Source organism: Oryx dammah, unplaced genomic scaffold (genome assembly GCF_014754425.2).
Source record: "Oryx dammah isolate SB20612 unplaced genomic scaffold, SCBI_Odam_1.1 HiC_scaffold_7, whole genome shotgun sequence".
NCBI lineage: Eukaryota > Metazoa > Chordata > Mammalia > Artiodactyla > Bovidae > Oryx > Oryx dammah.
This window is the reverse complement of record NW_024070191.1, coordinates 32,736,841-32,749,750: the sequence shown is the minus strand read 5'-3', so window position 1 is coordinate 32,749,750 and position 12,910 is coordinate 32,736,841. Positions and strand designations below refer to the sequence as shown.

General features: G+C 48.8%; 1 protein-coding gene across 2 annotated transcripts in view; it reads right to left on the bottom strand.

The window, feature by feature from the left end:
• Positions 1-12,910, bottom strand: part of PLEKHA2 (pleckstrin homology domain containing A2) — a 65,124-nt gene that overhangs the window by 44,556 nt on the left and 7,658 nt on the right. For both annotated transcript variants that reach the window (XM_040242979.1, XM_040242980.1), the window contains exon 2: positions 6,829-6,992. In XM_040242979.1, coding sequence (XP_040098913.1) covers positions 6,829-6,969 — 141 coding nt within the window. In that variant the 5' untranslated portion in view covers positions 6,970-6,992. The remainder of the gene's footprint in view (positions 1-6,828; positions 6,993-12,910) is intronic.

The following is a 12,910-nucleotide window of genomic DNA, read 5'->3' as shown; positions in this document are numbered from 1 at the left end:
AAATCTGACAAGAACAACTGCCTAAGTGCAATAATACTGTTTTCATGCTTCAATTTATCCTTTGTTTGGGGCCATATAATTTAGTCTCCCAATTACTTATCCAAATGGCCATCACAAGAGCAGAATGTAAGTGTTGCCATGCAACTGAAACAGAGCTGGTTACTCAGTCGGTAATAGAGTAGAGCAGCCTAACGAAGGAACTTCTCCTTTTCTGTCATGATAGGGATCAACGTTAAAGTAAAATACACCTGCCATGACTTCACTGTAATGTTTGACAGGAAATCCAGCCAATGTCTGTCCCTATTCAGGCATTATCTGTATCCTTGACGTTGTCAGCAGATTGATTTTTAAATGCATGAACCAAGTCAGGGGCCATAATCAATAATATTAAAACTTTCCATTTATAGGGTCCTTTAGAACTAATGGGTTTCATCCTCTACCTGTTTGGTGCCACCTCTGTCTGGAGTTAAAAGCAACTTGATTACATACTTCAGCACACAGATTCTAGACTCTTTATCAGGCACTCAAGGCTGTACCTGGTCTGGCACCCATACCCGCCGAACACACACCCACGACCAACCCTCCCCAGCAGATGCGGCGATGGCCTCCTATCTCTGTTTTGCATCTGAGGGCTGTCCTCAGCTACTGAATCCATTCCGTCCACCTGCGGAGGGCCGGAACCCTGACAGTCCACCCTGGGGGATGCGGAAGCCAGCCCCCTTGGGACAACTTCGAGTCCCCCAGAGCATAAGGCTAAGCCCATTGTTTGCCAACTTCTGCGGGAGAGCTGGCCCTATCTGCTCCCTCCCATTCCCTGTCCTGTTGCCAGCTCTCTTCTTAATAAAGAGCTTGCCACGAATCCTAGCTTCGGCGAGTCCTGGTCTTCTGGGGAACTCAGAACCCTGAAAACCCTTGAGGCAGGCAAGCTCGCCTTTCCTCCTGGGTGCCACCTCTATAGTGGCGCTGTTTCCTTTTCCCCTTGTTTCCTTATCCACTTCGGCTCTGCTCCAGACAGGGTGCACAGCAATCAAACGAGATTGTTGCTGTTCAGTCGCTAAGTCGTGTCTAACTCTTTGCGACCCCATGGACTGCAGCGCTCCAGGCTACTGTTAAGTGAAAACACTTCAACCTGCAAAATGCACAACAAATGTGCATCACCTGTAGCAATTACGACTCTAACCTCACTCATCCTTGCAGACCTGGATCTAAGCCACCCCTCCATGAAGGGGGGCCCAGCAGTTTTCTCCCTGCCTCAATTTTATCTAATCCTCTGTCTCCTCACCTACAGTGCAAGCTGCACAAAAGGCCCAGACTCTGTCTTAGGCACTGTTGCAGCGTCAGCATCTAGGCTGGTGCCTGGCATATGGGGCATATTTAGCAAATATGTGATAAATAATGATGCTGAATTTCAAAGATCCCACTCTAGTCTCAGTCCCTTAGGAAATGGAAGGGTGAAAGGCCGGGTTAAGGATCACCCAAAGGGCCCACGATGACTTGCCTAACAGACAAAACACCTCAGGGCCAGAGTCAGAACCTGATGCTTGATCCCTCATCTCCCAGGTCTGGGAACGTTTCATCTGAGACTCCACCTCCAGGCCCTCCATCTTCCCTGGACCAGCAGCACAGAGGAAAACTGCAACTCCTTCTCCTGCACCCAAACTAGTGGCATCTGGGCTGTTCACTTTAACAACATGGGGTGTGTGTGTGTGTGTGTGTGTGTGTGTGTGTTGGTAACTCAGTTGTGTCCGACTCTTTGCAACTCCATGGACTATATAGCTCGCCAGGCTCCTCTGTCCATGGAATTCTCCAGGCAAGGATATTGGAGTGGGTTGCCTTCTCCAGGGGATCTTTCTAACCCAGCGATGGAACCCAGGTCTCTTTCATTGCAGGCAGATTCTTTACCATCTAAGTCACCAGGGAAGTCTGATGACATGCTACCTGTTGTAAAGACGGACTGGCATTTTGACCACTGTAGTTCTATGTATGCTGTTTTCATTTTGCCAACAAAATCTGAAGTTTTCTGGTGGCAAAGACCTCTCTGAATTCCCCTCCACATCATCTCCTCCACATCAGCATGGGGTTGAGCACATGTATCAGGAGGAAAGAGGGAGACAAAGGTGAAGAATACAGGGACCAGTGGTGGTCCTTGGTGGTCCAGTGGTTAAAACTCTGAGCTCCCAACGCAGAGAGCCTGGGTTCTGTCCCTGGGCAGGGAACTAGATCCTGCATGCCACAACTCAGAGCCCGCATGCCGCAACTGAAAGATCTCATGCAGCCAAATTAATATTGTTTAAACAGGTGAAGAGGGTAGACACTGGAGTGAGTGTCCACCCCTCTCTCTGACCCCCTGCTCTCTGCTTCACCTCACTCTGCAGGGCTTTCGCTTGGTACAGGCTCTTGTCCCAGGCCCAGGAGAGCCATGTTGGACACTCTCCATTTCACAAAGGCATCTCTTTAACAGCCTCGTTCATTCATTCATTCATTCAATGAGCTCACATTTATCAAATACTGGACACTGGGGATCAAAAGCCAGACAAGCACACGCCCTCTAAGACCTCCCAGCCCTGAGAGTGTCCTGGCTTCTTTATCTCAATCAGAGACTCACGTTTGCAAGCTCTCCTTCCTCCCAAGCAACACTAAGGTGACTGCCTCGGCCATAAGAGCAGGGGAGCTGGTGTCAGATAGCCGGGGTTAGGACCCCGGCTCAGCCACTTCCTTATGACACAACCACGGGCAAACTTCCTCCCCTTTCTGCCTCACCCACCCCACCGTTAGAATGAGGATAGTGATGCCTGCCAACTAGACCTGTCAGAATGAAATGAAAACCCAACGACCCTGTATGGAAGAAGAATCTTAAAAAAGAGTGGATACATGTGTGTATATATATATATATATATATATATAACTGACTCGCTTTGCTATACACCTGAAACTAACATAACATTATAAATCAATTATACGCCAATAAAATTTAAATAAAAAATAAAAGTATAAGTCTGAGAGTGAGACAAAGACAATAAAAACATTTTTCTAAATATTACTGTTGGAAAAGGTCCTAGAGTACTTGTATCCAAAATCTCTACAAACTATTATGCAATAAAATCATGTATTTACATGTCAGTTGCTCAGTTGTGTCTGACCCTTTGTGACCCCATGGTCTACATGTAGTCCACCAGGCTCCTCTGTCCATGGAATTCTCCAGGCAAGAACACTGGAGTGGGTAGCCATTCCCTTCTCCAGACCATGTTCTCGGCCCAGGGATCAAACCTAGGTCTCCTGTATTCAGATGGATTCTTTACGTCTGAGCCACCAGGGAAGCCCCAAATCATGCATATACGCAAAGGAAAAAAAAAAAAAAAACCCAAAGAAGTCTTTAGAATAGTGCCTGGCACATAGCAATAAATGCTCACTCTACCATTTTACAGCTTACAGAAAGATCTAGCTTTTAGAGAGGATAGCTGTCTGGCCATTAACACAAATGAAGGGCTAAAGCTAACATCTGAAGTACGATGTTCTGAACTATTGCTATGTCACAGAAAGTCTCTCCTTTTTTAGGCATCTGCCAGCCAGCTGAAACCTCTGCTTCCACGGAAAATGTAAAGAATCCCGAGCAGGGACCACAAGCTCTATTTGTAATCCAGACTCGAAGAAGGCTGTAGCACAGAGAGCATCCTGACAGTGCAGAGGGTCAGAGAGGCTCAGGAGGCTGCCCTGGGCAGGATGGAAAGAGCCTCAGAGGTGGACCCCAGAGACCCCGGCAAGGAGGCCCGAGGCATAGCATCCCAGGGAACTGCAGCTTCTAGAACCACAGACAGCCGATCAGAGGGCAGCACAGAGCCAGGGAACTCTTGAGCACTGGTAACAGTCCAGATCTGAGAGGTTGACCCGGTGGTCCTGGGTGATCCATCCACTCTCAGGGGAAGAGAGCTGGGCAGGATTCCCCCAGCACCTGAATTTTTTTTCTCATTTGTTTTTAATTGGAGGATAATTGCTTTACAATGGTGTGTTGGTTTCCGCCATACAACAACATGGATCAGCTATAAGCATACATATAGTCCCTCCCTCTTGAGCCTCCCTCCCACCCAAGCACATGAATTTGGGTTAAAAACAGTCCTAGTAGAAAGCAAGAGCTAATCCCCTGAGCTAATAAGACAGGTGAGCAGAAGGTACACAAAGAGAGAAAAGGGGAAGGATAAGACCCAGAGACCCCAGCCCAGGGCTCAGGCCTGGCCCGTCAGAAGCCAAGTCTACTGGCATCCAAAACTTGATTGCAATCCCTCTCATGGTGGGGAGCACCTTAAATGCTACTTCCTTTCCCAGCGGACATGTTGCCCCAGCCGTGGGCACCCGTGCAGAGCAATGCCAGGAAAATGGTGCAGCGGAGCCCGAAGGCAAACCCAAGACCAACACATCCTAGGAGGCCAGCATTCCCGGTCCGCCCAGAATGGGAGAGATTGTGTGTGGGTTTCACTCTGCACGCTCAGCATTTTAAGTGAAAGACGCCCACAGAAGGGCTACCAGGGATGTGGGTGAACCACGGGGCTTCTATTTAAGTCTTTCCCTGAAAGGGGCTTCCCAGGTGGCTCAGCGGTTAAGAATCTGCCTGCCAAGGCCAGAAGACACAGGTTTGATGCCTGGGTCAAGAAGATCCTCTGGAGGAAGAAATGGCAACCCACTCCAGTATTCTTGCCTAGGAAGCCCCATGGGCAGAGGAGCCTGGCGGGTTACAGTCCATGGGGCTGCAAAAGAGTCGGACACGACTGAGTGACCGAGCAACAACAATAACTTTCCGGGAGAAGGCAGTTGGTGCCAGTGACCTGAGTAGGCTGTCCGTATCTATAGCGTTTTCTCTCAGCCATCGGATCCACAGGACACAGGTCTCTAGTGGGTGAGCCCTCAGAGATCTTGCACTTTCACATCTTACGGCACAAAGCCCTCCCCTAACACTCAGCCTCTCCTCTTCCCAAATCTCTGAACGAGAGCCGACCCTCAGCCGTATGCCAGCCCCCAACCCCAACACGGCCGTGACCCATGACCTTGCCGGGTCTGGGGGCCATGCCAGGCTCTGGGGCTCCATCCCATCCAGGACAGCAGGAAGGAAAGAGCCAAGAGCACTCACAGGGCCAGAAAAAAAAGACCCGAGATCCCCAGTCAGGAGCAGGGCAACTTTTTCCCAGACTAGTGATGACTCGAGGGATTCCGGGCATAGCACTAAAGAGCCTCAGGCGCCGTCTCGGTGCCTGACCCCCATGGAACCCCGAGCCAGGCACCCAGTTCCGCTGTGTGCTTGCCAAAGGCAGTCCCAATGTGAGCCTCCGTTTCTCATCTGTGGCAAACTGGGTGGCCCCCAGAGTCACCTCCCACCCAGGATCCAAACAGGTCCAACCTTTGTCCAGTTCAGGGAGCCAGGTCACATTCTCTGCCAGGGCGGGGCCCCAGACTGGAAGAACGGGAGTGGCCATGAGACTCAGCCCTGCCGAGAGGAAAGAGGAAACGCTGCCCAGAGCCAGCATCCAGCCCTGTCAGCCTCTGCTGGACTTCTGCAAGGGTGAAATTCCTGCATCCTTTCTCTTTTTTAAATTTTAATTTAACTTAATTTAAAAAATTTTTTTAATCTTTTGGCTGTACTGCACGGCATGCTAGATCTTAGTTCCCCAGCCGGGATTGAACCTGCACCCCCCTGCATTGGTAGCTCGGAGTTTTAACCACTGGACCACAACTCAATGCTCTGTGGCGACCTAAATGGGAAGGAAATGCAAGAAAGGGGACACAGGTATTTGTACGGCTGGTTCACTTTGCTGTACAACAGAAACTGAGAAACGTTGTAAAGCAGCTATACTCTAATAGAGACTGATTTTTTAAAAGAGCAGATAATCTCTCTGAAGCTCTATCTTCTCATCTGTAAAACAGATGATAACAATACCTACTTCATAGTTGTGACAGAGTCAGTTCACACTGGCTCACGGGAGTCAGCTGTTACATTTCTGGAAATCTGCAAGCCAGTTGTAATGATAGCCGTCATTAAAAACTAAACTATATAGAGTTATAATTAAATAAAATATATTGACATTTTAAAAAGTTACTGATGGTGAGAAAAGACACCAGATCCCCAGAGGGCAGGAGAGACGAGCTTCCTTTTCTACAATCTGGGGTGGCTTCTTGTGCATGTATGTGTGTGTGCGTGTTGTGTGTGCGATATGTGTTGTGTGTTGCATGTGTCTGTTGCGTGTGTTGTGTGTTGTGTGTATTGTATCTGTATGTTTGTGTGGAGTTTGTTGTGTGTATGTTGTGTGTGTTGTGTGTGATATATGTGATGTGTTTTGTGTGTGTACATTGTATGTGGTGTGTGTGTGTGGTGCTTGTGTTGTGTGTATACATTGTATGTCTTGTGTGTGTGTGTTTTGTGTGTTGTGTGTTACATATGTGTTGTGTGTATTGTGTGGTGTGTGGTGCGTTGTATTTGTATGTTGTGTGTGTTGTGTATTGTGTTATGTGTGCATGTTGTGTGTGTTGTATTTATATGTTGTGTGTGGTGTTGTGTGTGTTACATGTGTTGTGTTATTTGTGTGTGTTGTGTGTTGCACTTGCATGTTGTATGTTGCATGTTACATGTGTGTTGTGTTACTTGTGTGTTGTCTGTGTTGTGTTGCATGTGCATTGTGTGTGTTATATGCATATGTTGTGTGTGTTGTATGTGTGTATGTTGTGTGTGTGTGTGTTGTGGGATTTCTCTCCTCCCTTCCGACCAGTAGGCTGTACTGCCCAAGAGAGAGGACCCCCCCAGTGATGACCGGGCAGCCACCTGTGCCCTCCCATGCCACCTCTCACCTGGGGGTTGTCCATGTACCAGAGCAGGCAGTTGGCCTGCGTGTCCAGAATAAAGTACCTCCGCAGAAACTTGCCGCTGTTCTCATTCTCCTCGATGTCCAGAAACCCACAGATTCGGTTCTGCCGATCCACATAAGGCATTCCTGGGCTCTGCTCACATCACCCTGCGTGGCGGGAGGGAGAGGCTGTGAGAAGAAGGGCGAAGCGGGTGCCTCGCTCTGGCTGACTCACCTCTGCCAGCAGGGAGGCCGGCACCCTCTCCCACGGGCATCCTTCTTCCCCAGGGCCCCGGACATCCCACCCCAACCAGACTCCGGAAACGTCCACCAACTCTGTTCCACAAATGGTCATCAAAATCCATTAACGTGTATTCAACTAACTTCCCTGAGGCTCTACTATGTGCCAGGCAGAGTGCGAAGCATCTTCACACAGAGAATGTAAGCCCAGACTCTGGGTCAGGGACCTGAGTTCTATGCCCAGTTCTGGCCCCTTACTGACTGTGTGGCCACAAACTGTCTAACCTTTCCAGGCCTCAGTTTCTGCCTCTGTAAAACGGGGACAGTAATGGGACCCTTATGGCAGAAAGTGAGGAGGAACTAAAAAGCCTCTTGATGAAAGTGAAAGAGGAGAGTGAGGAGAGTGAAAAAGTTGGCTTAAAGCTCAACATTCAGGAAACAAAGATCATAGCATCTGATCCCATCACTTCATGGCAAATAGATGGGGAAACTGTGGAAACAGTGTCAGACTTTATTTTGGGGGGCTCCAAAATCACTGCAGATGGTGATTGCAGCCATGAAATTAGAAGACGCTTACTCCTTGGAAGAAAAGTTATGACCAACCTAGATAGCATATTGAAAAGCAGACATCACTTTGCCAACAAAGGTCCCTTTAGTCAAGGCTATGGTTTTTCCAGTGGTCATGTATGGATGTGAGAGTTGGACTGTGAAGAAAGCTGAAAGCCGAAGAATTGATGCTCTTGAACTGTGGTGTTGAGAAGACTCTTGAGAGTCCCTTGGACTGCAAGGAGATCCAACCAGTCCATCCTAAAGGAGATCAGTCCTGGGTGTTCATTGAAAGGACTGATGTTGAAGCTCCAATAGTTCAGCCACCTGATGCGAAGAACTGACTTATTTGAAAAGACCCTGATGTTGGGAAAGATTGAAGGCAGGAGGAGAAGGGGATGACAGACAAGATGGTTGGATGGCATCACCGACTTGATGAGCATGAGTTTGAGTAAACTCCGGGAGTTGGTGATGGACAGGGAAGCCTGGTGTGCTGCAGTCCATGGGGCTGCAAACAGTCGGACACAACTGAGAGACTGAACTGAACTGAAATGCTTGGCAGACATGAAGCACTGAAAAACACTAGGCATTATTATCACTTTCAGAAAAGCCTTGTAAAATAGGTCATAACCCAACTTTATATGTAAAGAAAATATCACAGAAAGGAATTACTGCTCAGTCACTTCAGTTGTGTCCAACTCTTTCCAACCCTGTGGTCTATAGCCCGCCAGGCTCCTCTGTCCATAGGATTCTCCAAGCAAGAAAACTGGAGTGGTTGCCATGCCCTTCTCCAGGGGATCTTCCCGACCCAGGTATCAAACCCATGTCTCCGGCCTCTCCTGCAAAGAAGATGGCTTCTTTACTACAGAGCCACCAGGGAAGTCCAGAAAGGACTTAAGCTCCAGTACAAAACTTGGATAAACTCTGCTGGGAATTCAGGTGCAGACAGCAGCCCCCAGAGGCCTCAGCCCCGTCTCACTTCCTTCACTTCACTATTTCCCAGAAGCCATTTGTCATCGGAAGAGTAAGGGAGCAGAAGAACATCCATTTGCAAACAGCTCCCCTGATTGCAGAACAGGGTCCAGCGATTTGAGACAAGCCGCGCCCTGGGCCTCCCCAATTCTGGTTTCCTCCTGTCTGATTAGCCGATGTAAAAGCCCCGTTCTCTTCCCCACGAGGATAAGCGCCCTCCAACAGGCAGGCACATCCCAGCTGAGAGCACAGCACATGCAGAAAACCCCACGCGACTGTCAGACCCTCGGGGACAGATACCACACACCCGTGGTCCCACTGGAATAGACACAGGAAACAGACCTGTGGACACAGTGGGGGTAGGAGAGGGTGGGATGAATTGAGAGAATGGCATTGGCTTCAACAAAGCAAAATTCACAGTGACACAAACCCGCCATGGCCCTGAGCCTATGACTAAGCTCAGAGAGATGGCTGGCTTCGGGCCGTGCCCTGCAGACCCTGGGTCAGCCTGGGAGCCGAGATGCCACACCCGCAGGCCTCCAGGCCAGGAGGAACGTCCCACAGGCAGAGACACGCATTCCCAAAAGGTGAGGCAGATTCTAAGGATGTTGATGATGCCATGATGGACTCTCTAAGGGGCCCTGCGGAGCTGAGAGGCTGTCCCAAGGGAAAAAAATACTCTGCTCACACACCAAGATGCCAGGGAAGAGCAAATCCCAGATTCTAGGTAAAGTCAGGCAGAAACTGGGCCGTGGGGCAGACGATTCAGGTAGGAGGCAGACAGGTCAGGGATCTGGTGGTAACTCACTAAGTAATGATGGGGTACAAAAAATATAGTGGGCAGAGAAACAGGACGAAGATGGAACAGCACAGCTAGAAAGAGAGAGCAAAAGAAGAGATGAGAAAGGGAGAAACAGTGGAAAGAAGAGGTTTTAGAAGATGGCAGAGGAGAAGGAAAGAGCACGGTGGCAGAGGGACCCCAAGAGTGGGGGTGGGGGAGACACCCCGCTTCCCTGCACACAGTGCATCATGTGGGCTGAGGTCCCTGTGGGCAGCTTCCCAAACTAAGCCTCCATCCCAGCTCTAGTCTCACAACTGGCCCGGCAGTGAGTTCAGGAAAAGGAGATGAGATGGGCTTTTTAAGCCAACAGTTAAGGAACGAATGCCACGGGAGGGACTTCAAGACTCGCAGATGCCAGGTCAAAGATGGGGGCGAGAGAGGTCAGAGGCTGGTTGGAGAGGAAGTGGATGGATCCCTGAGAAAGGATGCAGCTTCCCCAGGGAATCAGGGGAACTCAGGAGTCCTGGGCAGAAAGGCTGGGTCAGCCCTGCAGTGAGTGTACACCCATCCCCCAGGAAAGCTCAGCAAATTCTCATGATGCCAGCCCGGCCACAGCGACAGACGTTCCAGGGGCTTCAGGGCTGTCATCACTCCTGGGACATCTCTAAGAGGAAGGGTATAAACTGCAGCGGATAACACAGTCGACCAAAATACTGGCATCTGTCTTCACGCTTCCTTTCCAATATCCTCTCTTTAGCCCACAGGATTAATCAGTGTCTTTTACCGAAGTCAGAGGCCAGAGAAGAAATTCTTTCCACCATCAACATTTGTGAACAGGGGCCTGCCTATTTGCATGGATCCAAGGGTGGGCTTTCCAGGTGGCTCAGTTGGTAAGGAATCTGCCTGCAATGCAGGAGACCCAGGTTCGATCCTCAGGTCGGGAAGATCCCCTGGATAAGGGCATGGCAACTCACTCCAGTATTCTTGCCTGGAGAATCCCCATGCATAGAGGAGCCTGGCAAGCTACAGTCCATGGGGTCGCACAGTCCAGTATCACTGAGCAACTCACTTTCACTTTTTTCAAGGGAGGGAGAGGACTCGCAGGGATCAAAAGGCAAGACAATAAAAAGAATTTTGGTTACGTATCTCCTGAGTGTGGTTCTAGCCCGGGGAGGCGGGGCGGGGGAGTGAAAAAAAGCTGCTCAGATGTCCTAAGAAGCAGCTGAGTCACAGAGCTCATCATCCTGTGGGAGGTGGGAGGGGTGGGGGGACGCAGAATGAGCGGCAGGAGAACGAAGCATCACACAGAAATGTGGTTAGATCAACCCACACAGAAGTGACACGCAAACCTGAGGTCCTGAGCCCGGTATTCTGGCAGCGCATCCTCATCCCAGCAGCTGCTAAGATTTGGTACAGGGCGCCGGCCGCCCCTGACTCCAAATCCCCTCTCCCTACCTCTTCAGCCTGCCTCCATCATCAACCAAGTCTCCGGGCGCTGCTCCCCTTTTTCCCACAGAGGCCCCTCAAAGACAATTCCCTCTGCCTCCAGCCCCCCACACCCCTGGCCCAGCCCCAACCATCTGGCCTGGAGGGGAGAAAGAGCCCCCAGTCCGTAAGGGGGCAGAACACCTTGCTGAAATACACACATACTCTCACCCCTTCAAAACGTCCTTTCCAGCTCTCATGACACTCAGGTGTAACAGTCTAGCCTGTCCTGTAAATTCTTCATTTTAACCAAGTTCCCCAAAGTAAAAATAAAAGGTAAATGGAGACACTGGGGGATACGTCCCAGGAGTTGCCCCCCACACACACACTCCGTATCCTGGGACCCTCACCCAGACAATGACTCTGGTCCCATCTCTTGGGACAACATGGCAAGTGTTCTCATTGTTGGGTCAGACCACCAGGCAGCATTCGCTCAGGCCAGCCCCTCCACCTGCAGTGCCAAGACCACCTAGCAAGGAACTCAACGCACGGAGGGCAAACTGTGTGCAGGAAGGGCCCTCAGTACACCCCCTTCAGCACCCTCTCCTTCCAAAGCACACCAACCTCCCTAGTGTTTTCTGTTTGTGCAAAACTCACCATATAACAATGCTGGCATTAAAAAAAAAAATCACTCAAGCCAATCGTTTACACTTTTGCATGCTTTTTCATGCCCCTATCCACATAATCACCTTTCTTAAAACTTTCAATTATGTCATAAACATGTTCCATGTTCCTACCCTGTCTTTATAATCAGTGTTTCTAATGGTTGCATAACATCACTGGACTGGACTTACTATAATTTACTTAAACCATGTCTCCATGATTAGACAGTTAGATGATATCCAATTTTTCTAATGCTAAAATTCATGTTTTTATACGTTGTTTCTTCTTTTGCACTCGGATACCACATAAATTCTAAGTCATAATAAGACTAGATCATAGGTTATAATCTTTTATAACTCTTGACACCCATTGCAAAATTGCTTTCTAAAATTATTTCATCTGTTTACACTGCAGCCAGCAACATACTGTTACATTGCTATAATCCTACATACACTGAATGTTCTTATTTTCAACTGTGGCTAGTTTAAATATATAACGATGCCAGGGAGGCAGCACATTTTCTCATGTTCACTTCCTGCTTCATCTTCCTTCCTAGACTTTGTTTAATGCAAATCAAAATTATGTGTGTACACAATCCATTTCTCTTCCTCTCTCTCCCTTTCACACAGACACACACACACACACGTCAAACAAAACCAAAACATGGCCGCACATAATCCAAGTAAGAAAATACTGGTTCATAATGAAAAGTAAAAGAGACAAGTTTTACATAATCTAGATGTCTTGTAAGTTTCCAAGTATGTGCTGCAGGTGAAAATATGTTAAATATTTAATTCATGATAAAAGTGAAACTTTTAGAAAGAAAGGGACTTTGCGTGGAGTTTGCCTACTGATCAGCGGCAGAAAATGAGTTAAATGCCAACCTGGCCTAACCTGAAATTCCTGGCCAACACTTGCCCACTGATGAGATACAGGTCAGGAGAAGCAGTCAACGGCTGCCCACCTTCCAATGAGATGAGCGCATCGGGCAACACCCCTGTCCCAAACGTCGCTCCACTGCTCCTTCCAGGGCATTGGGCTCCGTCACAGGAGGAGATTCAAGCCAATAAAATTGTCCCCTAGGAACTGAGGCAACTGACATCTTCATCAGGCTCATTAATATCTAACAGATAACTAGGACTTCCCTGGTGGTCCAGACTCCACACTCCCAATGCAGGAGTCCTGGGTTCGATCCCTAATCAGGAAACCAGAGGACAGGCACTGCAACTAAGGCCTGGCACGGCCAAATAAATAAATATTTTTTAATTTAAAATATTTATATATAATAGATCACTGGGACCAAGACCCCAAGAAAATAGAACATGTCCCAGCAGAAGACTGATGCACCAGTGAGGACGAAAAGTAAGAAGGCTGAAGCCAGAAACACATGACATCTACTTGAAGACACTGCCTAGAATTTTCACACACCCAGGACAGGAGTAGCAACCTTTCTGGAAAG